General features: G+C 37.5%; 1 protein-coding gene across 6 annotated transcripts in view; it reads left to right on the plus strand.

Annotated features, from left to right (window-relative positions):
* Positions 1–27710, plus strand: part of LOC135224573 (uncharacterized) — a 281440-nt gene that overhangs the window by 237183 nt on the left and 16547 nt on the right. For all 6 annotated transcript variants that reach the window (XM_064263703.1, XM_064263700.1, XM_064263702.1 and 3 more), the window contains 7 exons: positions 9441–9574; positions 12324–12570; positions 13986–14080; positions 17647–17716; positions 17946–18059; positions 18371–19433; positions 23367–23500. In XM_064263703.1, coding sequence (XP_064119773.1) covers positions 9441–9574; positions 12324–12570; positions 13986–14080; positions 17647–17716; positions 17946–18059; positions 18371–19433; positions 23367–23500 — 1857 coding nt within the window. The remainder of the gene's footprint in view (positions 1–9440; positions 9575–12323; positions 12571–13985; positions 14081–17646; positions 17717–17945; positions 18060–18370; positions 19434–23366; positions 23501–27710) is intronic.

Genomic DNA, 27710 nt, shown 5'->3' on the forward strand with positions numbered 1-27710 from the left:
TGAACTCCTGCCTTTCCCTGTCGATATCAAAGACACATTTATGACATGGTAACATTCCCCAAAACTCATCTTAACATAATTAGAGTCAAATTATGAACATCACAAACTCCCTCACCATCCCACCATCATCAAACCAATAGTAGGTCAATTTAGAGCAACCAATTACCCACAATTCACATCAAGACAATGAACTCTTGCGAACTCTCGTCAAGATAATGAGCTTCCCTCAACACCTCTCAAGGCAATGACTGCAGTCACGATCACCCACTCACCCCTCCCCAGTCACACTACAGTGACAGTCAAATTGAAGATGATGCATTCCCCCCAAATATACGATGAACGCCCAGCCCCTCCCCCCTCCCGACCAACATTAAGAGAATGACAACCAAATTTTGCAGGTCAAAGAATTTCCCGTCCCGTGCCACATCAAGAAGGTTAATTCTCTCTCCTCTCCAACTAAACATCAGTACAATAACAGCCAAATACTCGAGTAGACTCCCCCTAACATGCGTCAAGGTGAAGGCATTTAAATTTTGATGAGTATGAACTCGTAAACTCCCTCCCCGTATGCAACTCACGTCAAGCTATCGAGAGATAAATTCTGGAAACGACCTCCACCCTATATTGCAGACAGTCCAGTTCCGAAGACAATGACCACCCACAATCAACAATTATACCATGACGCTCAAATTTCTAAGATAGAACTCCCAACCCAACCCACATCAAGAAAAGGAATATGAGAGTTTCAATACCGTGAACTTTTGCTTCCCTACCCTACAAGAATACAATATCAGTCAAAGTTTGAGGACTACATAATTCCCAAAATTCACAAAAAGGCGTTGAGCATCTCCAACACATACCAAGAAGATGGGGTCACCAGCTATAGTAAGACAACGACGGCCAAATTTTGAATTGTATGAATTACCATCAATCTATATCAATACAGTTGTAGTCAGTATTTGATGAAAATCAAATCCTAACCCCGCCCCAACCCACATCCGGACAATGACAGCCAAGTTTTGAATATGATGAATTGCCCTCAACACACCAATACGATCATAATTTGATTTTAAAAAATTGAACCCTTCCCCCAAAACCCATCGTGACAAGGATAACCAAATGTTTTAGACACTCCTCACCAACCAGTATCACGATGATGAATTCCTGCCACATAACCCATACCTATACAATAAGTGCTTCATTTTGCAAATGATACTTCAAAGAAACCCACGGCAAAACAATGCTAGTTAGATTTTGAATACAGAGTATTCCCCAACACCCACATTAGGCTAACAACAGTAAAATTCAAAGACGTGGCTTCTCAGGACATGACAGGACAGTGAGAGTTGAATTCTTAAAATGACGAACGCTTCCTCACCTCCAACGAACATCAGCACAGTGAGAGATAGATTTTGAAGATGATATAATCCTTGCTCCCAACCAACATCTATACAATGATATACAAATTTTTGAAGTTATTTACTGAGCACCCAATCCACATTAAAACAATAACCTGTGGTGACGAACTTGAGTTCTTGAGATAGACAATAAATTCATCAGAAGTAAACAGCAGCAGTGTGGACAGGTCAAAAGAAAGCTAGACAAAATCATAGAACACTGTGAATGAATCGTAAAACCTGCTCCTAGAGATAAAGGAGCACATGATATCTCCTTGGATGGACTAATAAGTCTTTGAAACACCCTACTCCTTGTCACTCTCGCCCACAAACGAGATTTCACTTTTGAAGATAATGCTCTCTAAAGCCCATCACCCCCTTTCCCAACCCACCATAACAACGTGAGGTAAATTTTTAAGTCGATAGACTCTCACTGCCCTTTTCGCCGCCCACCCACCCACCCACCCACTCATCTATACCATGGTAGTGAAATATTGGCAGTAATGCACTCTTTCCCCTTCCCAATCCACATCTGTTTAATGAATTTCATCCCCTCCCACCTGTATCAAAAAGAAGGACTGATAAATATTTAGAATTATGTTCTCCATCCCACTACAACTCACACCGAAATATTGACGGGAAAAATTCAGAGATTATGAACTCAATCTCTGTAGTTCAAAACAATACAATGATAGTTAAATTCGGAAGATGATGAACTTCCATCACTGCCCCAGAACCCACATCAGTACAGTGATAGTTAAATTTTGAAGACAATGAACCTGCATCCCTCAACACATATCAAGGTAAATAGTTCCGAAAATAATGAACATTCCACCCCCCCTCCCCCCCCTCCCCATTCATACTAAAAACAATAAAAGTTGAGTTCTGAAGGTGATGAAGTCTCATCTTTCAACCTACATTGATACAATGAGCGATAAATTTTGAGGATGGGGAACCTTTTTCTTCCTCCCCGAATGACATCAAGACATTGAAAGATGAATTTTCAAAGCAATGAAGTCTTTCCCTCAACCCACGCTATATAATGGCATATAAATTAGCCCACATCATGATGATGAGCTCAATTTTGCCTTGCCTCACTTTGGTCTCTCCCCAAATGGCAGTTCAATTTTGAAAAGGATCAACTCACTCTCTCCCATCCCACATTAATATAATGAGAAAGTTTGAAGTCAATGCACCCATACCTCCATCCACCCACATCTATACAATGAGAGCCAAATTTTGAAGGCAATGACCTCACTCCATAACCCACATCAGAACAATGACAGTCGAATTCTGAAGACAATAAGCTACTGGCCCCTTAACCCACATGAAGTTAGTGGCAGGTAAATTTTGAAAATAGTGGACTCGCCTCCTTAGCCTTCATTCAGACAATAACAGTCAGATTAAAAAAAAAAAAATCATGTGGTGACCTCTCAAAGCCACATCGAGGCAATGGCAGTTACATTTTACAAGCAAGAAATTCTGTCTTCTATCCCAGCTCACATTAATAAAATGACAGGTTGAAGACGACAGGCGCTGCCACATAACCCATGTGAAGATAATTGCAATAATATTTTCAAGACAGAGTTTAATTTTGCAGAATGTGTCATCTTCACTCCTGCACCCCCATGTTCATAGAAAGACAGTTTGATATTGATGATCAATTACCTTAAACCCCAACTAATATTAAAACAAAAAGGGTTAAATCTTGAAAACGATGTAATCTTTCCCAAACCAATATCAAGGAGATGAGAACGAGAGTTAAATTTTGAAGGTACAATCACTCCCCATCTCGCACACAAACAGGGACAGTTAAATTTAAAATGCCACGAACTCTCCCCCAGCCTACATTAAGTTAATGAAAGTTCAATTTTGAAGATGATGCAATCTAGCCGCTCACCCGTCCCCCCCCCCCCCCCCCCCCCTCTCCCACCAACTCACGTCTAAAAAATGACAGTATTCTCCATCACAAATCAGTACAATCGTAGTTGAATTTTGAAATTGCCTTCTTGCGCCATACAACCTACTTTGGAACGAAGACAGGCCGATTGATGAAATCAAATCCAGCTACACCTCAACACAATGGCAGTAAAAATGTTTAGTCAATGAACTCTTTCTACCTACTCAGCCCACATCAAGCAAGTGAAAGGGAAGTTTGAAAATGGACTCTTGTAGTCTCCCAACCCACATCAGTTGATAAAACAGTTGAATTATGATTATGAATTCTGTCCCCTGCTAACCCACATCACGGACGATGACACTTAAATTCTTAAATTCTTGCGCCATACAACCTACATTAGAACGAAGACAGGCCGATTGATGAAATCAAATCCACTACACCTCAACACAATGGCAGTAAAAATGTTTAGTCAATGAACTCTTTCTACCCATACTCAAGCCCAACATCAGCAAGTGAAAGGGAAGTTTGAAAATGGACTCTTGTAGTCTCCCAACCCACATCAGTTTGATAACAGTTGAATTATGATTATGAATTCTGTCCCCTGCTCAACCCACATCACGACAATGACACTTAAATTCTTAATACATGCAAATCTCACAGCAACTAACATCAAGACAAAGAGAGTTGAATTTTAAGAAAATTCATTCTAATTCCTTACCCATATTTGTAAAGAATTCTATCCCCTCACTTAGACATCAAGTCTGTCCCCACTTAGACATCAGAACAACGACAGATGAATTCTGTAAATAGTGATCCTACAGTAACCCACGTCGTGACAGTGACTTTAATTCTGAAAAAAACGACCCAAATCAGTCAAATAATGTCATTCCGAAGACAGTTTCTTCCCGTCCACCCCTAAAACCACATCGATACAATGACAGGATTTTGAAGATGATGAATTCACGCACTCGCCCCAATCCCGCCTCAATGCGGGACAGTTATATTATTTCGAAAAAGATGAACAAACACTTCATTCCTACCAATAAGTTTTGAAGACGATGAACTCCTCCATCCAAAAAAGAAAATCAAGACGTCTTTAAGTTCTGATAACGGCTGTTTTCATGAAAAGGACCAGCATAACTCGACATGGAATAATAATTGTACAAGAATGCAAAACCTAGTTCCGGTTTTGATGGTAGTTGACATCCTCATAAGCAAGTACCGATGTCAATCGACAGTAGATAGTCTGTCATCTCCTGTTATGATATTGATTTTCGTTTTAATAACTATCCAATCTTTTTCAAGTTTGTTGACAAGGGTAAGAGCATGAGCGACTTACCGAGGTCCTTCATAAAGGAGGTAAACATCACCCTCCTTTGCAATAAATTTACTGAGTAGCGATGATGCGGAGAGCAAACCTCGGCCTATTGTTCGCTTGAGCAAATACAAACATATACAAACAAATATCTTGTTTCCCCGGCGCAATCCATGTCGTGGGGACCCTATCCCATCCTACCCACCTCCCTTCCCCTTCCTATCACGAAGACCAAAAGACCCACACACGAACGTGTTCGATTATCAAAGTTTGCGAAAGTCTGTAGGGTGAAACTGTTAGCCAAACTAGAAAACAGAAGAAGAGTAATGAAAAGGGAGACAGAGAGAGGGGACCGGGTGATTCTGATATGGTCCGCAGTTTTCCAATGGGAGAGGGAGCTGCAGAAAAATGCAGTTGAATAGAAAAAAAGATATCGAGTTTGCAAAGGATGATTTCTATTTTAATACAAAATCAGCAGAATAATGACACGAGATATAAATATGTCATTTTTGCTTTATATTTGAATAGAGAGATGATTATGTTCCTGCTGTAATGTAGATTACGAATGCGTGACTGTTATATATTGTTCAGCTAAGCAGATGAAAACACTTTCAATCGCTGAAAAGAGGAAGCTGTATTCGAAAATTCAAAAACTAATTGCTCGAGGCATCAAATGGAGAGGAAGGAAGGGGTAGCTTTAGTCGAAGAGTCGAGGGAATACAAGGAAATGAAACCAATTCACGCTCTAGCACTACATTACAAGTCATCGGTGTATACTAGATGAAAGGAGTGGTCATATTTCAAATGTACAGAGATGATAGCACTGAATAGATAAGTTTAAAAGATAGGAAAATAAATATAGATAAAACTGGATACTTTGGGCTTTGTAGCTGTAGAGATTGCATATATGAATATTATATATATATATATATATATATATATATATATATATATATAATATATATGTGTGTGTGTGTGTGTGTGTGTGTGTGTGTGTGTATGTGTGTGTGTATTTCCAAAAAAAATTTTATTCTCTTTTGCAACCTCAAATAAAAGCTTATTACTATATATATATATGTTATATATATATATAAATATATATATATATATATATATATATATATATACTATATATGTAGTAATTATTGAAAAAGATATACTTAAAAGGCCACGTCTTATCGACTTGAAAGTCTAAGGGAATCAATATTTCAATACGAAAATTGATCAATCTAGAGGAGAGTCGGAGTAAAAAGCAAAAATGTCTGACATAAGGACGATGTATTTTAATGGCAAAGGAAGATACCGACACGAAGCTCGGATATTTAGAATAAGAAAACTTCAAAATGGTTTCGGCGCAAGCATATGAAAGGAGAACAGATTTTAGACACGTCAAACTGTAAATCAATTTAGCCAGTCCATAGAAGACGGATGGAGCATGTCAGACGAAATTAAAATGGCCAAAGCTGAGGTCAGTCAAGTAATGTTGGGCGGTCACAGATTGGCAGTCAAATGAAGGGTGCAAAGTTTGGGGCGGGAAAAGTCAAGAGAGCTGAAGAAAAGTATGATAGTGTTAAGTGGTGTCCATTTTATTTAGGAAATAAATATAATCTAGATCTAGTTAAAGCTTTTAAATAGAAGCAAATTATTTCAGGTCAGAGTTAGCTAAGTATGCAAACAAAAAAGAATTGAGAAAATAATGTTAGACTTTATTAAAGCATATGTAAAGAAACAAACTTAATCTCACGAGGCTATAAGTGATAATAAAAGACAATTAACCTGCAAAAGTAAACACGCATTTGAAACAATACGTAAACCAGCATAAATAGTTTGTAAAAACTGGAAAAAAGAGATGCACGACAATAAAGCAGACATATTAATACATAACTATATTAGTACTTGGCACAACAATCATACTATAGTATATAACTGATAGTAGTTGAGAAATATTCCTGAAAAGAAAAATTCAGAATATGAATATTACTTTCACTTGCAAATTTCAAATTTCCATCAAACAGCGGCATCGTAAATTAACCTGTTGTTTATTGTGAACTTAAATCACAAACGGATGTATAACCCTCTGAATGCCAAGTCGAGGAATATTAGTGTGAAATCAATGAACGGCCTGTCTGTGTGTATAGGTCAGAATTAGAACGCGGAAGCAATTTTATCACATTCAACTTAACCGGTTAAATAGGTCAGTGTGAGGTAATTACAGAAAATAAGATAATGTTGGAGAGGGCCCAAGGCTTAGAAACCAGAAACGTGGAAATGTTATAGAATATATAGCGAAGAAGGTGAACACATGTTTAGTAATAAGTTTGAAATCATAGTGATGCAGATGAAATGTACTAGATTGTCACTATGGTCATGAAATGTTTCTGTATCGTAAAGAATTTTCTAAGCATTTTGCTGTTTCTTGTAGAAAGAGATGACCCCGAGGAAAGAAAAGACAGCAAACACTGCCATCGGCATACTTTCATTGCTGCATCGTTGATGAATCTACGAGCAAAAAGCTCCAACACAATTAGCTGCTTGGTACACTCACGCACTCATCAGCAGCGTTTCGAATTCTCTGAACACAACGAGCCATTTACTTACACCTTTTACTTACGTCTTCTCAGCACTTTTTTCCATCTGAGTGTTTTTAGATCCATTCTTTCCTGTGCCTCTTTCACCCCATATATTCGGTCCGTTTCCACAACTTGTCATCTTCCATTCTCTCCCCATGACTGAACCATTTCGAAGCTTTGGTCCATTCATTCTTTCCCCTTCCGACCATTTCACAATTCATCTGCATATCTCCACATTTCCCACAATTCCAGTTCTTCTCAGGCTACGTATTCTGTGCAAGCTTATAATGACTAAAGCTTCCACTATTGTTTTTTTTTCACTTGCACTCAAAACAAACACTCCACTTCCATAAAGAAGACCTGACCCAACAGTCTGTGTATACACTCCTATCTTGGTTTCTACAGAACTACAGATTTCTTCCCAGTCTATTGCACACACCTGCTGTCTTCCTTGCTTTACCCTTTCTGTGGCATACCTCCTCTCATTTTACCTTCTGAAAACATATTTGCTCCAAATGACTTAATGCATGTATGGTTTTTGTTCTTATACTATCCATAATAATCTTCATTGCTCCATCTTCCTGGTTTTTTACTTACCTTCATAAGCTTACTCTTGCACACATGTACACTCAACGTTCTCGTCTTTTAAACACTTTCAAACACAGTGGGTTTTGAAACTTTTTCTTCACTATCTGCATTCTTCAGCTACTTCACGTTACATTCACAAATCATTTTATACCAAGCTTTGCCACCCTGACCTACTCTCCTCTGTGTTCAGGTTCTCATTCTTGACACTTTGCTTCATTGAAACAATGCACCTGTGTCTGGGCCTTCTATTAACACCAAACCAGTCACTCTCCCACTGCAAGTTCTAATGCATGCTTCACTTCCGTCACAGAGACTATCACTCTCAGCAACTTACCCTCGGTACCATAATCTACAACACTTTCTCATCACCTCTCTCTCTCAGTTCTGTCATGAACTATCTCGAGCTCCATGTGTGTTATATATCGCTTTTTCCTTTTCTTTAAAACTTCTCATAAAACTGTCTCACAACAAATATTTCAGAATGCACACTTTCTTCATTATCTAAATAAATACTACTGTCCTTTTTCAGTCAGTGTTCATCAACTCCCTTCCTTTCTCAGTCAGATTACTACCATACAACTTATTTCAACATTCAATAAGCATTCTGCGTCTCTTCGGTTTTCCACATGAAATATATCCTTAAAATACTACTCGCTTCATTGAACCAGAACTAAATACTCCTTAATCAGTCTCGTCCATTGTAGCTTTTATCTGAGATACAATTGTTCACTATCCCTGAAGTCTTTGCTTAACAACACCCGCCCCCCTTCTTTTTTTTTTTATTATATTACGTGATTTATTTTTCTCTCGCTCTCTTCTGGAACAGTTTATCCTTCCTCCTGGATTCTTGTACATAATGTGCAGTCGAGCAGTTACACATCAATTTTTTTTCTTAGAATAGCTCATTTCCTTATCCCACCAATAAGACTTTTGATTTCCTCTTTCTAGCTTTCCAAACCAATAACCCAAAAAGGATTTTACTGCAGTGTTCTTATGCTTCTGTTTCAGGGTCCTCAACCCCGGCCAATCCCTTCTTGTCAGACTCAGGACTTGGTGACCTTAGTTGCATTTCACAGGATCCTTTCCAATGTACACTTACATTATTTTAACTTTCACTTCAAACAAATAATGATCTGATATCCCTCCAGCTGCTCCTGACCCTTGCATCCATCAAATAGCTTTTTCATCTACTCAGGCTTATTACATAACTCGACAAGCTATTCCTCACTTTATTCGCCTTTCGAAGCATACTAGTGGATATTCTTCCATCAAAATCGTGAATTGAAAACAGTCACATTCCTCTCCGAACACACTTCCATTAGTCTCTGTGCCCCCATTTACGCCGGGCAATATTAACTGTTTCAAACCTCTGTCAACTTCATCTTTCATGATTAAGCATAGGCATTTTTCCCATGCTGGGACATCTTTCTCTCTCATTTATATGACCTTGGCCCTCTCATTGTATTGACAACACCGGCAGCATCAGGTGTTTAAAAATATATTTTGCTTGTTGAAAGTATTCACATTTTTCTTAGAAAGTATAGGCACAGAAATCCAAGAATGACAGTTTTTTTTTATATTAAAAAATCGGAACAGTAGGATCTATCACAAATACTGTTTAGACTATTAGCATATGGATATGTCATTTTCGTGCATTTCTCCCTTTCTAGATGGTGTGTGGTCGTGGCGGAGAGTGGGCAAGGAGCAGATTGACTGAGGTGACCCGTCTCCTGGATGCTTCCACTGGCGGTCTCCCGCATCTTTGGGCAACCTGTGGGAGGGACCAACAAACTTTCGCTTCCAGGTTGGTAGGGTTATGCGTACACACACACACACACACACACACACACACACACACATATATATATATATATATATATATATATATATATATATATATATATATATATATATATATATATATGTATATATACATATATATATATATATATATATATATATATATATATATATATATATGTGTGTGTGTATATACATACATACATACATGCAAATGGCTCCGGACATCGAACTTAACCCAGGGCCTGCTTCTCGTTAGTGCAAGAAAACTTGTAGAGTGCTGTACTCAAAGATTCGATGCTTCATTTCGAATTTTCTTGATCTCCAGAAATTGAAGTCACTAGGATGAGATATTTCATCTGATTTAAGTAGTAATAAGTAAAAGGAATTTTTCAACCCAAGGTTTGATGGCACTGACTTCATTTATAACTGTAGCATCCCACATGCGCAAGGCTGTACAACTAGGTGTAGGCAACCTATTTATCAGCAGAAAAAATTGGAGTGTAGTTGTCATGAAGTTCGAAGTTTTAAGATATAAAGTTTTACAATGTATGTAGTGGCAGGATTCACAAACTTCATTCGTTATATGTGGAGATAGCAATGCAATGCAGAGCAAGTGGCTTAGTGCAGATTCCACTGATCAAAATGCCCGGTCTGCTTTTGAGTTCTTTGTATTCTCTTATATTTTTTCCAGTTAATTAGGGAACCCATACATATTTCTGGTAATAGGTTAGGCTCTTATTCACAGATGTTCCATCTACTATTGTTAAGCCCGACGTCTGTGAGTATATATGCACTTCCAATCATTGTGCCAGTATATTCCTAATGCCACCATTGGAAACACGGTCCAGCTGAAATCCAGAGCCAAGTGGAATTGCATTGTTGAAGCTTGCCAGGCACTTTATATTCCAGATGCTATATCTGATTCAAGCACAAGAGAAAATTGACTGAAATGCTGATGGCTATTTTAGTCAGGTATGCCCTTGATCAGGATAAATGACAGCCATAGTTTGATGACACATTTCAACAGATTCAACACTTGGAGGCAAAATCGTCCACATGAAAACTGCACCGTTGTGCTGCAAACAGAAGACATTACAATAATTCCTTAAAGAGGAAACTCAAATTACTGAGCTTCATCTGCGGTGAACCAAACTGGCAACCTCTGTCTTTGTGACGCTCATCTTCCACCCTACCACTACTAACGGAGGAAGTTGGATTGGTTGCTGGCCATGAAGGCAAGGCTGAACAGCTTCGTCTACGGATTATAAAAAAAATATCTTGGTCATTTTAATAGATGGAGAGAAGATCCTGATGGTTTCTTGCTTTTGCTTTTTAAAAGGTGTTTTAATGTGTAGTCTCCCAAGATGAGTAGATTCGATGTATTTTTATATAGACAAAGTATATTTACCAATGAGTGCAAGCTTAGTAATACAGTGCCTATTCCAAAGAGAGGCATATCTGCAGACTGCAGTAGCTACAAGCCAACTGTTGTTCTCCTTGCGCTTTCCTAAGTTGCAGAAAAATTCATTTTTAAGCCACGATACGAGTAGTATGTAAAATCCAAAGATTGTCAGCTAATAGTCAATATGCTGTGAAACGGTTAGGCACCTGCAGTGTTCTGTTAGTTTTAACATGCCATATGCAAAAAATCCTTGATAAGGGTTTGTAGTGTAGAGTAATTCGAATAGATTTTAATTCTGCTTTCGATTTAGTAAATAATAAGGCACTTATTTTTAAACTTCAAAATCAAACTTTGAAATCTTGGAGTGGGTGGATATGTTTTAGGGTTACTCAAGATTTGCTTACAGATAGACAGCAGCAAATTGTTGACGGGGTCTTCAATAAAATAAGACCTATCGTGCCTGATGTTCCACAAGGTAGTGTTCTTGGGCCGCTGTTATTATTAGTTTATATAAGTGATATGGTTAATTGCCTGTAAGAAAAGATTGTTCGGTATGCTGATGATGCAACACTTGTAGGTGTAGTAAAGTCTTCACTTATGAAAAGTGAAGCGCCCTTAGTCTTAGATGTAACATGGAAAAGATTAGTGAATGGTGTATTCGGTGGAGTTTGAAGCTGAAATCCAGAAAACGACAGCATTATTGATTAGTGGATCTCGTACTGATTTTCCACCCCATCCTCCCTCCAGGTGGAAGGGACTGCTGAATGAGTCCGAACCCGTAACTATACATTGTGTAACCTTGACGAGCATCTTACTTTTGAGAAACATATGAGGAAAGTGTTAGCAAATTCTACCCCAGGGTTAGACATTATACGCAAGGCCTCATATTTTTATAAGAATGATGAAATCGGTGCAACCTGTTTCAGGTCATATGTCCTTCCTTTACTAGAATACTGTTCTCCCCAGTAGGCATGTCCGCTTCTGTCAGAGATTTCACTTATATAGGGTGGCGCTTGATGGTAAGTTTCTGCAGTTATTCACATTATTTTCTAAAAGGTATAATTATTTTGAAATTGAAAAGAGATGTTATACGTATCTCAAGACGTCATTCAGATGCCTTGAAACGCGGCTGAACTTTCGTAGAGAATGATATATCGTTAAATTTGCCTGTACAAAATGTCTGTAGGATTTCATTGATGTGCCAGAGCAATATGTAAGTGAATAAGGTGGGCAATCGCCTCACCTCCCAAGTGCTGCGTATAATTGTGTTCTGTCACGGTAGTTTATTTAAAAATTCCCCCAACATTCAGTAGCATCAAGTGGTACGTATTTTCTTCTGCTCCTCTAGGCTGACTGAGGTGCTCGATGCTTTGCTCCCTCAAGCAATTCCAGACGCAGATTTCCGAGACGAAGTGAGCCACGTCTCCCCCAGTAGCAGCGATGCTCCAAGCACCCCTTCCCCAGCTGCAGAAGCCGCTGAGACCGTGTCTGAGGAAGGCCCTGACTCAAACCAGAAGGAGGAAGGCAAAGATGAAGAAGCTTTTTCTCTTCTACACCAGATATTCAATGCTGTTCCTTCCGTCCAGCTGCCCAAGGTAACATGTTCGCTCACATACATTCTTGTGCACTCTCTGTCTGTCTTGTCTGTCTGTCCGTCTATATTATATATCTATATATATATATTTATATATATATATATATATATATATATATATATATATATATATATATATATATATATTATATATCATATATATATATATATGATATATATATATATATATAAAAGAAAGCAGATTTTTAGAAGCGCGGAATTGAATTTAGGACGATGCAAGGGAGTGACTGATTACTGTAGATGGGAAGCTTTTAATTCGTTTGCAATGCGAATCATTCTGTAATAGAAAAACTACTGTTTTTCATTTGCTTTGTCTCCTTCTGTACTGTAAACGGGACGTGTGGTAGTAGAGCCTCTTTTTATATCGATGTCTTTCCTTTTGTCAGCTTGTGGACTCTCTCTCTCTCTCTCTCTCGCTCTCTCTCTCTCTCTCTCTCTCTCTCTCTATACTTCCTACCTCTCTACCGTGTTTTCCTCTTACTGCAAAGTTGATCTCGCCCCCTTTTTTCCTCTTTGTGGTGGGGCGGGGGGGGGGGGGTGGCGGGTTTGGCTTTGGCCGCCCGTTCACTCTTATTCTCTTCCACATTCTTTTTTCCATTATCTCTCTTTGCACCATTGTCTTTAGAACTTTCTTTGAGACTTGAGCCTTAAGCTTTTTATGTGTGTGATCTTTTTCTTTTGTTTCTTGAAGGGAAGAGTCCAATTTATTTCCTTTTGCCGCTGACTTCTTTTTTTTTCGGAGATGGCATTTTTTATTATGTATTTTTCTCTGTGCTTTCTGCTTTTTTTGTTTTACCTTTATGGCTTCCTTTAATTCCCCAGTCTTTCCCCTTTCTCTGATGTTTGGGGCTACTGACTCTCGTTCCCCCTTCATTAAGTAATCTGCGTCTTTCTAGTTATGACTATGGCCTCCTCTTCCCAGAATTTTGATTTTTTCCAGGAGATATATAAATGCAGCCAAGTAAACAATGCGCCGAAGTTTCTTCGGAGCAGTCAAGTTTTCTGTACAGACTGTAAAAAACTCGGCCACTGCCCATCAAATTCAGCCGTGGCTCATGAAACTTTCAGCCACGGCCCGGTGGTGGCCTGTATTGCTGGCACCTATAGCGGTGCCAGACGCACGATCATGGGTCACTTTAACCTTAAGTAAAATGTAAACTCCTGAGGCTAGAGGGCTGCAATGTGGTATATTTGATGATTGGAGGGTGGATGATCCAGTTTGCAGCCATCTAGCCTCAGTCGTTTTTATGTTCTGAAGGCGGACAGAAAGAGTAAGACTGACAGACAAATAGTCATCGCAATAGTTTTCTAAACTAAAACCACTTGGCCGTTGTACTACTGCCACAAAGTTCTTCAGTGTAACCCTGTGTAAATCTACTTTCGAATTTCTTGCAGAGTGGAGGTGGTGTCTTCCTCAGAGCTCAGCAAGTGGTGGAAGCTTGTCAGCAACATCCGGGAGTTCTCGCTGGGTCCACCATGCATAAAGACAGGTAACATCTTTAATTAAGGACGCGCTATGACAGGTTTCGTTTCCTCTGAGGAGTATTGTAGAGTTCTTCTGATTTAGAAGTCCTTCATTTATTTATAAGAATCATTTTCAATCAGGAATGGGTTTCACAGGAGGATCATTCTGATAGCAGTCTTCGTATCGCATAGACTCACACGGAAAAGAACATCCCAATATTGACACTACGTTTTTATATTTCTTTATTGTCTCCACATACTTGTCATCTGAAAAAAAGTCTGATTTTTATTACTTTTTTAGCAGTCACTGGATTTTTTTTCAAAAAAACTTTTAAAATGTTGTCCTGAATTCTTCTTACATTATAAGATAACAGTTATTTGGTGAATTATGGCATAACTGGTTTGCATACATTTGTGTAAAATTACTTCGGCAGAGTTAGAGATTATATATGAACTGCAGGTTTATCCACTACTGGTCATTTCAAAATAACAACCAGCTTGTTTCCTTCCCCGTTATAGGCATCACTACAAGAGCAGTGACACTCTTGCCACCTACTTGGAGAAGAATCGTAGCCTTGGAGATACTGTTAGCCTTTACCTCTCTGGTCTCATGCCTAGTGACTGGGGGCTCAGCGGGAAGTCTTATGGCTCCTTTGAATACCTGAACAATCTCTTCAATCTTAGCTTTACAACCTCTCATTCCCCTCAGCTTTCTATGGAGGCTGATTTTTAATTAAAATCTTGGTTCCGACTCCACTTTGATTTACAACTAGAAATCCCTTTTTCCCTCAAGAAGTAACTTTCCCTCATAGTCATAGTGCAAGGAAATAGAAAGTGTTATTACATACTACAGTGTTACGCGTACTTCTCAATATCTTTACCTTCGGAAGATAGAAATTTGATTTCATCGTGAACCTTTTTATATCGCTTATATCAACTACCATTCGCAGTCTTCCTCAAAGAAAATTCTGTAGATGATAAAACGTGCACTGCAATACGGGCGTCGTTCTGACTTCAAGGTTTATCATATTTCCTCTAATGGAAGCTTACAAAAAGTGACAAGGAACAAGCTTTATCTTATTTCCTCTAATGGTAGCTCACGATAAGTAGCAGGGAACAAGTTTTGTCATATTTCCTCTAATTGTAGCTTATGGAAAGTAACAAGGAACAAGTTTTATGATATTTCTTCTGTTGGTAGCTTACGATAAGTAACAAGGAACAAGTTTTATCATATTTCCTTAATTGGTAGTGTACTATAAATGCAGGGAACAAGTTTTGTCATATTTCCTCTAATTGTAGCTTACGATAAGTAGCAGGGAACCAGTTTCATTATATTTCTTCTAATGGTAGCTTACGAAAGTAACAAGGAAAAATTTTATCATTTCCTCGTGTGTTTCTCTCTCTCTCTCTCTCTCTCTCTCTCTCTCTCTCTCCATTGTTTTGTAGAATTTTTGCGGTTACATTTAAGTCTAGCATATGGTTTCAGTTAGCTCGAATAACTTTTCTGTTATTTTGATTTGATATCTGTGATGAATTCATACTTCGTAGAAGAAAGAACATGGTTTGGACGAGAAAACTAGATGTCCAATCATGAACAATAATGAATAATGTACTATAGCTAACAAACAGTTTAATATTCATTACCTTCTTTCAAGTATACTGACAGTTATACGTATCATATTCTATATACACCGGTAGAAACGTTCATTACATTCTGATTAATTTTCAAAATGCTCAGATAGACCAGGTAAAGTCGTCAAAATATTTTCTTAGATAATGTTCTCCGTGGATGAAGACAGTGCATGAGATAATGGGCATCATTTGCATCATTTTATTCTTTTCGTAAAATGAGTACATATTCTTAGTTGGGGTTTAAATTTCATTTTTCTCAATAAGGTCAAAAAATATAATCAAGAAAGATTGAAAGTAGAGGGTTTGCGAGTTGTACGCAAAATCTATTTATTTGCTTACGAAATCAGCTTTAGCATTTGGGATTCTACAGGAAATGTTCTATTATATGACTAAGGGTCTTCTGAGGTTAAAAAAAAGAAAAAAAAGTAATATCATTCAGTATTTGATCTAGATCTAAATCGCTAAATCAAAAATATCTGCAATGGAAGTAGCAAGCAAACTTTTACTCAGGGACTCAAAATTGCTGGCAAGAACGAACTGTGAGTTTCATTTTATTATTATTAATTATTATATACTAACCCCTTGTGCAGTGTGAACTAACAATGCTATTTTGCTTACAAGAGCACACGACGTTTTCATTAATGACATGGAAGCTTTTCTTGCCTCCTCCAACCGTAGGTCAGCGAGATTTAAAGATTGAGTGGAGATGTATTAGAGAAAGCATCAGAAACTTCTTGTTTGGCGTCCTTTTGTAGCAGAGCATCAATAAGAACGACAGTTACTCACTTAGTCAGCGTCTTTTCATGAAAGGGTACCCTACGTCCGATATGGAGAACATGTTCCACACAGCACCTAAAACAGGTCGAGGAGAACACGGCACCTTCGCTAACAGCACTGAAAAACGAAACAAAACCTAACTATGACGATTGTCGTGCAGTGCTGGTTTACATCAATCTATCACTCGGCCAAAGCCTTAAAATCCTCATTAGTATGACTAGAACTGGAACTTGAAACCCGAGACTGAGAGGATCGTATTTAGACTCGCAAAGGAATACGAGGAATAGGGCTGATTCTTTGTAACCTTTTCTTTTAAACCTAAAACAGTCGGAAATCAGATACCACGGTATTTACTTTTCACACGAAAGACCGTTAACCCCATGATTCTTTTCGAGGTATTATTAGAACAACAATACTAGACTTCATTTAACGATATCTTCCTCAGTTTGCTCTGACACTAACCACTTATCAAACATGTCCCTCTCCTCGCCAGCGAGTTCAAAAAAGGTTTACTTTCAAGACTCGTCACTGTCGGCCATTTTGTCTATCATTTTCAGGTTCAGTTTCATAGACCTTTGGTGTTGTTCTTTGAACCTACTGATAATATGAACTGTCGTCAACTGATAGATAATTATTTCTTTAATTGTGCTATAAATAACTCATGATTCGTTGCTAGTACAGACTTAGACGCCTTAAGCTTTTCGAGTGTTGCCTTTTAACAGCCACTATCACTATCACTAACTTTTCCCGACTGTCTGTTTGCGGTCTCTAATGAAGTGACCTCTTTGACTGAGATTTTTTTATGATGTGCCATTCGGCAGTTGTCGCTACAAGGTTCATTTGTTTGGCTCTGTTTTCCTACGGTTGATGTTTGCTTTTGTCTAACCAAAACGAATGAGTATGAGTTTTCAGCTCAGTCTTTGGCTTCTTAAGTCACTAAGACTTTCGACATCTCATACCCTACAAGGCGCAATTTTTGCCGATTGCTCTCGCTTCACTGAAAATTTAGGTTCCAGAAAAGAACCTGAAAAGAAACCTTTTGCAATGAACGTAATTTTAATAACCTCACACATTGTTAATGATGAATAATTAACTTCATATCTCTACTTATTTTTAGATTGTCATACTCCAATGTTTTTTTATTCTTCTGTAACTCATCTTGAACCGTATTTCTCCTATTCAGGGTATTAAGCTCTCAGATGAGCAACGATTTATCATCCATATTGGCATCTCTCCCACTGCACAGCCAGAAGGTAAGCATTCACACGGTTTTCAGATTCGAATTATTGCTTTTGAGAATGAATGTGTGAATTACGTGTTTATATATATATATATATATATATATATATATATATATATATATATATATATATATACACACACCTATATAAATTGTTTGTATTCCTATTAGAATCTTGTTGTATTGATATATTTACATTTTAGAAGAATTAGCATTAAGAATAAAAACTTTTTCATCGGCAGAGCGGAGTGTTGGAGGATTATAAGGTGGAGTTTCGTCTCCCAGGTGGAGTCCACCTGCATAAGCTCCATATTCCCAAGGAGACATATTCTACCCTTTGTGCTGATGTGCCAAAAGTAAGTCGGTCGCAATTTATCATGATATTTGACTCAGATATGCAGTGGAATAGTATATTAATCCATACTTCCTCATATTATTAGCTTTAACGAACGATTTTATACATCGGAGCTATAATCCTTGATGAAATACTTTTTGTATGCATGCTTTTTCCATTCTGTATATTTTGTCTAAGAGTCATTTTCTGCAACTTTTCCAAAACAATTTTTACCGTCAATGAAGACAAAACATAATCAGAGATGTGTGTCATTTTGTCTAACTGTGTCTTGGTTGTGTTGGAATGGAAGAATACGATCTTGAATCTTTCCAGTCGATGCCTCGACGTGGTGACCGCAGCCTTCATGGCGAAGTATCGTCAATGGATCTGACTTCATTTCGCTCCGTCCTCCATTCCAGACAGTCCCTCCATTCCTACCCTTCCACATTACCCACTGCGATGGAGGCTACAGAAGAGGTACTATGTCCAAGTCCCAGTGAAACACAAAAGCACACTCAAAATCCCCTCAGGGGACCCAGCCTTTTGGCCCGGATCAACGGATGCTCAGAACTAGACGCCAGATCATCACAGAGTTTGCCCGGATCTCCCAGGAAGATCCGGGTGACCGCGACTCTTCCGGATGTCGGGAGTAATTCTCCCGACCTCAGGTATAAGGTTCTCACAGGAAGGAAGCCCCGCCCTCCTGCCTCCACCCACTCATCCCCTCGGAGGTTACCCGGAGGGAGAAATGGTCTTTCGAGGACCCACGATTCAGTTAACAATGGGGTTGTCAGCTCATCTTCGAAACGAAGTTCGAATTTCGGGGTGCCAGATATATCTCGTCTCACAAATGACAAGAAAAATCAGCCAAATAATAAGCTGATGACTCATACGGGGGGGGACACATCCACCAAGTTAGGCTATGAATCTGAAAAAAGTGAAAGCGGCTTTGAGGATGGCGTGCAGTCTGACACTGAGCTCAACATTAAGAATACGAAAAATAAATTGAACTTGCAGTTTGCTCCTGACAAAATAAACAGACCCAGTCCGGAGATAGAACTTGACGGGTTAAGTAATGACGAGCCAAAGATCATGAGGGAGATAAACGGAAATCTTTCTAAGGACAGTGATTCCAATAACAAAGAAAGTCCCAACGATAATGTGCCCAACTTGAAGTCTCAAGCATTGGACTACAAAGATGAGTCAGACACTTCGAGGAGTGAGGAGTCTGAAATCAGTGTTCTAGATTTAAGCACATACCTGGAAACCAAAGAAAATGGAGACCGCCAGTTAGCTGAAGCTGTTCGAGGTCTGATGGAGCTGACGACGAGGGCAGATGACGAAGAGAATTTCAGGCAAGAAGCCTTCTCTGCTGACAGTCATCTGACAGAGTCTGGTGAGTATTGCGGGAGGGAGAGGGGCCTAAACCTCCACCAATATGATTTTGAGATTTACTTCTTATTGAATCTGAATTATTTTATTCATCATTTCATATTTAAGGTTGCATAAATTAGCAAGATTCTCGTAGCAAATTTTATTCATCATTTCATATGTAAGGTTTCAGAAATAGTAAAATCATAATCAATAAAGGAGTCCTGTCAATATATATAATACGGAGTGGATAGCTTTGGTCGACATGACTCATTCTTAGAATTGCAGGAAAAAAATTGTTAGTCTACAAAAATATTATGATATTTGTCTATGAAACTTCAAGAGGATTTCAACTTCCTGCATTTTGCTTGTCTAGCAATAATGCTTAATAAAAGCTGTAATTTCTTGTGATACAAAATAATAATTATGCATTTTTTAACTGTCACGAACTAAAATTGTATTTTTAAAGAATTATTTCTAGATTCATATGATTATGAGACATTATTATTATTTTTCAGTTATATTGTTCAAATTGGACTCAGTTTCCAAATGGAACAGGTCAAAAAGACCGCTCGACTACATATTCACCAGGCTTTCCAATATTGAGAGGAAGTGTTGAAAGTGTAAAAGAGAATGGTAGATAAGTAGAGATAGTTAAATCGGCATAAAAGAAAAAAATGAGGCTAAACGCTTGGCGCTCGAGAGTAACAACGAATCTCATATTATATGAATATGAGAGTACCGACACAAGCAACTCCGACAGAGGTACTATTGCTTTGTGGTAGCTACTGACGGAGCGCAAAATGAGTACCGCTCAGTAACTCAAGAGGTAGCAAGAGTAAAAGCAAAAATATTGCCATTTTTATTTAAGACTTATTGGAATGGAATATACAATTCAGGCCAAAGGTCAAGCACTGGGACCTATAAGGTCACTCAGCGCTAAACCGGAAATTGACAGATTGAAGACAGATAATATGAAAGGAGGTACAGTAAAAGGAACGAAAAGGGTTGCAGCTAGGGACCGAAGGTACGCTGCAAAGAACCTTAAGTAATGTCTACAGCGCACCGCATGAGGTACCTCTACGGGGTAAAACTTAGTGCCTAATGGAAACGTGTTCTGTCAATTGTCTAAATCGCAATTTTTGGGGAAAATGAAAGAGGCCGCCAGAGCCCTTCCATCGATTCTAGAAGATGAAGACAACTGGATCCCGCAAAAAATATGATGCTGGAGATAACGTTAAAAGTACCTTCAGGTTTTGCCAGATACTTTGACCACTTTAATAATACTTGATTAGCATTGTGGCACGAATGCTGTCTTGGCAGAATGAAAAGAAATTGGTCAGTTAACAATTTCATAGAACCCTTTCAAAGAATACCTAGCTTGGGTGTGGTATTAGTGGTAATCAATGATCAACGATAAAGTCTGGATTATAAGAAAAGTGCAAAATACCACTGGTTCCATGCAACGTAAAAACACTATATAAACAAACAATACCAAGTGCAGTGAAGTATCCCGAAATATTACTAATGCTTGTTGAATCGTGTCGCAGTACAGGAATTGGAAATCAATTGTTGTAGTATTGATTGAGTTAAGTTTTATATACAACCGATTAAGCTACTCACTGATTTGCTTCAGATCTCTGCAGGCGCCTCTTTTATTTCTGAAAGGAAGAGGAAACAACTACAGCGAGGTAACTTCCTTTGTAAGCAAATATCCTCTTGCTAAGGTTATTGGAGCTAAATATCACAAAGGTCCAAGAAATTATAAAAATGAGCCTAATGAATCATTTTATAATAGAAACAGGATTAAAATGGTTCACCTGGAGACACAAATACAAGCAGTGATATAAAAAAAAAATTAGGAAACCCCATTTGTAGGTGTTTTCCAATTCACCGCCAAGGTTATTCAGTGTCTTTCAAGCAGGAAGTAAATCTGGAGGAAAATGATAGACTGATGGAGATTAGGAAGAAGACTGTGTCAGGAAGAAGGCTGTATAATGAAAGTCGAATAATGAAGGGATAGTAGATGTGCTAGGCCCAAGGACAAGAAAATTTAAACGAGATTCACTAAAGATAGGAATGACTCATTTCTTGTAGTGTAAGCTTTAGATCAAACATGATAGTTTTTAACACATCTAAAACTATTTGTTTCACAGACTTTCAGTAAAGCTCTGGTAATTTAGCTAGAGGCAGTAACATACATTGCAACCTGTTCCCAAAGCAAGCTGATAATCAGTCTAATTTGCAGTATTCCTTTTAGGATAGGATAAGATAAAATTTGCAGGGAAGTTTTATTTCATAACATTTCTTGATAAGAGGGAGGTTAGTATTCAATTTAGACATTTTATAGTTATGCAAGCAGTTTTTAGTTTTTCCAGTAAGCCCATGAATCTAGCTATTCAGTGATTTCATTAGTGGTACTTGGAATAAGCTGAATAACACAGATGTCCATCGATGAGGCATACTGACCACAGATGTCAATGGAATCGGATATTGACAATATCCGATCTAGAACTAAATCCTCATTGGAAAGAGGCAACTAGAAAGTTAACAAAATTCTCAACACTGCTGCCATGATCAACTGAGCTACAGCATTACCTCTCTTTAGCACTGAAGTCATTAGAGGTGATAATATACTTGAATCCAGTCTGAATGTTGTGTCAAGAAAATTTTCTCTAAAAGCCACTTTTTGAAGCACTTTAATAAGGCGAAAAAACATCTCAAATGCTAGAAAAAAGGCAGCAAAAAAGAATATCACATAAGTAATCATACAATTTCTTAAAATTTACCCATTACCTCTTTCTCAACTTTATATGCCCTTGTTTTCTGTATTATCAACTAATACAGCTACTGAGTTATTAGGTTATAAAACTGAAATAATTTCATAGAGAGAAGGAGTTCAGCTGTAAGATGCAAGTTTGGATGCTAGACTACAGACGGGTGTGGAAAAAATGTCAATTATGTCGGTATTCTTGGGAAAGAATGATCAGATATGTGGAGGACCTTTACCTCACTCATTATATACAACCATACATATTATCAGTGAATATAAAGTTATAAATCTATATTAATGAACAATTGATACATTTCGACGATATAAATGTAATGTCTACAGGAAAGTACCTTAGGGTCAGGTATTGTGAACTTGTTCAACTGCAACCATTTTGGGAGGTGAATAATGAAGATAAAAAGTGAAGGTGAGGTGCCGTCATTTCCATAAACTTTGCCGCGTTTCTGAAGACTTGGGCATTTTTTAAGAACAGAGCAGCAAGAGAAGACAAAACAGTGAAAGAGTGATGGGGCTATTTGCAAAGCAGCAGTAAATGACTTCAATGGGTAAGGAATAGGTTACTGAAAGGATGAGAGCCAATTATGCCTGAGTTCTGAAGATGTTTGAGGGACTACATGAAACCAAATTTCCATTGCGTCAATAAGAAATGTATTATTTATAAAGAGAGGCATTTAATTTATTCCTTACAACACTGAAGATAGTGGAGCGAAAATTAGGGTAAACTTGATATCACCGAACTGTAACCTGGATGAAAAGTTAGCTACGTCTTATCACATCTAGGAACAGAAACAGAACAAATGATTCCTAATGGGACGAAAGAACAAAGTTGGGAAAAGTAATTTATATTTTGAGGTTCAATTGCTTTTTAAAAGCTGTGCTAATAATGTTAATACAAACCTCACCTTAGGAAAAAAATAATCAGTAAGTAGATACAAATGTATGACAATGTGGTGCTTGAAAAACTAGAAAAGCATGAACATTTTTAACAGGAATGATGAGAAACTCAAGTCTGGCAGCAAATGTTATTTCATGAGCATTATGAAACTGGAAATATGTGGCTGCCTCAAAACATTGCCTAGGATAGAATAGATAATTTTGCTTCTCGAAAATACTGAGTAAAATGAATTGATGTTTAGGATCATTTATTTTATTTTCTACTCATTGCAGGTCAACATGAGGCCATAGCATCCGCAGAAGGCTGGGAAGTGTTAACGCTGTATACTCAGAAGCATTCAGATTGCATTCTTCACCTTCTTATTACATGCAGGACTGCAGCTGATCCTAAGCTTATCTATGCCTTGGTAAGTTACATGTTCTTGAATGTAGTAACAGTAAAAGATTGGTGCAACTTGATGGAATATACTACGTACCATGCTTTTACAGTAGATAGTTTTCTCCTTATCACTGTCACTGGGTTTCTGTACATTAACAGGGATAATGTAATATGTAGGAAAGCTAATGTATTTGGCATTTATCAATGATTGTGGTGGAAATTGATACGGGTCTTACCAACCGGTGTTTTTTAATTAGCTTGTGTTCATTAATGGAATGGAATGTTCAGAATTTGGTACCCGGAAATGCTATAGAATAGCACTACAAAAAGAAAGAGGAGAAAGTTGAAATAATGGCAGTTGATTTGAGCACACTACGCCTCTTTATTCTGTGCCCTGGATGGCTTTTCCTGGTATTATTCACTATAAAGACGGAAGCTGTGGGAAATGGTTTGGGAAGTTCAATGGATTGTGTGAATATTATGTTCGGCCTCTTGTATGTACGTGCAACATCTAGATATTCTCTTATAAGGGTCTTTTAAGAGTATTTGTCCTTAGTTATCAGAAACTCTTTTAACTTGTATTTACAGTGACAAAGTTTCTAGATCAGATTAGCTAATAATTTATTCGTATTATGTGAATATTCATTCTCCTTATCATTGGTACCTGGCTTTCTGTACATTAACAGGGATAATGTAACATGTAGCAAACCTATTTCTTAAAATATTGTTCAAAGTCCTGTAGGAACACCCCTGACTACAGAAGGGAGTTTTGTTAGAATTATGTTTGTGAAAACCTTGGTAACTAAACACGATAATAAAAAGTCCCTTTGATTGTTTCAAAATTTTCCACATGGACTTTATTGTAATTACCATTACTCCTAGATAATTACATGCCATATTTTACATAAATCTTCATTCGGCATTTGGGCGCACGTACTTCATTAATGTTAAGTAGAGAACTGACCCTAAGTTCCCTTGCTTATCAAAACCAACGACAGAGATGTTACTCCTCTTTCTACTTCATTATATTGAAATCAACAATTCAAATCATATTCTGTCAGATATGAAAAAGGAATGACTTATGGCTCATCTATACTATACAAATACAATTGGTTCTTTCATTATTATGGAGCAATTTTTTTCCTCAATGAGTAGAACACTTAACTATTAAAGATTGAGTTACCTTCAACAGACTTCTTAAAGAGCTCCAAACTTTTCCAGTCTTTTCAGTTGGCCTATCTTATTTATTAGTACGCAAGAGAACTTGGAGTAGCTAGGTTATGTAGGAATTTATGATGAAAATAAGTCAATGCCTGAAAGCTGCCTTTGGGCTTAGGCCGGCCACTCACGTCAGGTGGGATTTGTAATGCCCGATCGAAATGGACGGGGTTTAAGCAAGTTTGAATGTGAGTGGAGTATTTTCTAGTCAAGTCAGACCTGATCAAGCCCGGAAGTCAAGCGGGATCGACAAACCTGGCAGTTGAGGTTTGAATGAGCAACTCACGGTCCGACGCGACAGTCAAATAGGGGTTTTTCAGATGGTGTTTTTGACGAGGCTTGTTGAACTAGGTGGTTCATCTACCAAGAAACGGCATAGAAGAGGATATCGTTCAACATGTCAGATTTTCGATAGATAAAGAGTTCTGGACGGGGTTCTTCGAGATTTATAAGTCGTAGCAATGGCTGTGGAATGTAAAAAGTAAAGAATATTCTGACAACCACAAAAGAAATGCAGCTTATCAATCGATATTTCAAAAACTAAAGAAAAAGTGTCCTGATGCAACGAAAGAAATGGTGCTATCAATATAAGACCTTCTTATTGGAAAGAATTAAGGAAAGTAGATGCTCTAAGAAATCAGGAAGTGGTGCGTAAGACGTTTCGTCCCTCAGACATGATATATATACATATTTTTCCTATTTCTTTAGATACTGAATTTTGTAAAATTTTATATAATTGCACTTTACCTTATGAGTGTAAACAAAATTAAATTACATAAAACTTTCATTCACCACAGTGATGTTGGAGACAAGGACGTAACGTTTCTAGATCCTGTAGTAACGACACGACAAGGTTTCAAAGTACCAAATTACGTTATTTATATATATTATATTATATTATATATATACATATATATATATATATGTGTGTGTGTGTGTGTGTGTGTGTGTGTGTGTGTGTGTGTGTGTTTAATAGTAATGTATATTTTACAATACGTAATCTCTCAAAACAAAACAACAAATTGGTGCCTTGCTCAGGACGTTTGATCAGTTATATTCCAAAGTAAAAGAAAAATAAGAAAATAAACCTAGGATATTTCTTAACGCAATAAGAATGTATGCTAGAAAGATCCTAAATGATATATGATTTAAAGGAGAACTGGAGACAATGCAATAGTAAAAGCACAATGGGAGGCAATGAAACTTCCCTCACACCCTTATAGTTTTCTTGTAAATCGTTTATTTATCATAAATATATGTAATCACGAAAATACTAACATGACATAATAAACCTAGCTTTCTGTTTGGAGGTATGTACTATGTGTCCCGTCTTTCTAAACTACTCACGTATTTTAGATATGTTCTATACACTAGTGCTATCCTAAAATATGTACCAGATACAGTAAATATCATTTCAAAATCATCTCACCACACGGGAAAATATCGATATACTGTAGTACATAAAATGTAGGCATGCAACGATTCGCAAAGTTATGTAGGCCAATGAAAACTTGTCTGAATGCTAGGGGATACTTAGAAATAACAGTTGTTGGCTGGTACATAATTTTGCAACATGACTTTGAAATTATATTAGGGTGTTCTAGGATGATATTTTGAGGTATATTTCTGTCAAGTTTGGCGATGAACTGTTAAAATTGGCAGTTATAGGCATTTTAGGGATGTATGTATATAGCTACTTAGTAGCAGTAGTAGGAGAGTCATGTAATGTTAGGTCACTTTGGGTTCTTTCAGATGATGGTTTGGGGTGTATTTTTAATTGAAATTATATTAAATTGTTTTAGTATGTAATTTAAGGTATATTTTTGTTTTAACTATCAAATGAAGCAGTGAAATGTTAAAATAGACAGTTACATACAAGCATTTTATGAAGGGTTACTAGGTATTTGGCAGTTATAAACCAATTATAAGCATTTTTAGAGTGGATTTTTACATTTCCGCAGGAGGTTCTGGAACCTATTCCTACGTAAAAGTGGGGAACACTGTCTACAAAAATGTGAAAAGTGACGATAATGGTAATAAGGTATTTGTATAAAAGATGTGCGGGAGAGTTTGCTACACTCCAAAAGCAGTGGATTCTAGGAACTCCCCACCTCACTCAACTCACTGAAATTTCCCTTCTCAATCCATAAGATTCAGGGAACAGCCTTCTCCTCCTTCACATGAGAGACTTCAAATGAGAATCTTGCCCTTCCCAAGTAGTAATCTTGTATTATCCACCCAATCCCATCCGAAGTGTCTGTACCTTCTAGAGGGTAATGATTTATCCTGGACTTCTTTACTGCCAGGCAGTGATGACACAACTGCCTTGGTTCAATTAGTTCAAGCAGGCTTCCCTGATGGGGAAAAAATGTGCTTTCTTTACTTTTTATATCGCCAGGCAGTGATTATACACTGCTTAGCAGTGTTGCCAAGTCAAGTGATGATCTTGAGCTAATTTATCCTCACATAGAATGTGAAATGACTCTACATTGTTTTTAGGCAAAATTTACAATAACATTAGTAGCGGTTGTATATGGAATTTTTAGGCTATTAGGCCAAGTGCTAGGATCCTTGAGGATCCATCAGTGCTTCTATACTACTCCAAGAAATTAATTTCCATAACAATAAATTCATCTCTCTGACCCCACGACAGTGTGTAGTGTTTGATACACAGTGAATACGTTTTCTTATAGCAGGAACGTTAGGAAACAGATAATTTATTCCCGAATGATATAGGGTAAAAACTCAGTTTGATTCCTGTTCCGTGAAATAAATACATTTAAGACATCTCTAGTACTATGACAACATTACAGGTACGTAACAGGTTGGGATAGGAGAGGGAGATGGTTAGGAATTAGGATGGGGGGAGTAGTCATTAAAAGTGAAGTTTACTTTGACAATATACTTGCTATTAATATATATATATTATATATATATATATATATATATATATTATAACTATATATATACATACATTATATATATATTTCATTATATAATATATAATATATATTTATATA

Source organism: Macrobrachium nipponense, chromosome 12, assembly GCF_015104395.2.
Source record: "Macrobrachium nipponense isolate FS-2020 chromosome 12, ASM1510439v2, whole genome shotgun sequence".
Taxonomy (NCBI): Eukaryota; Metazoa; Arthropoda; class Malacostraca; order Decapoda; family Palaemonidae; genus Macrobrachium; species Macrobrachium nipponense.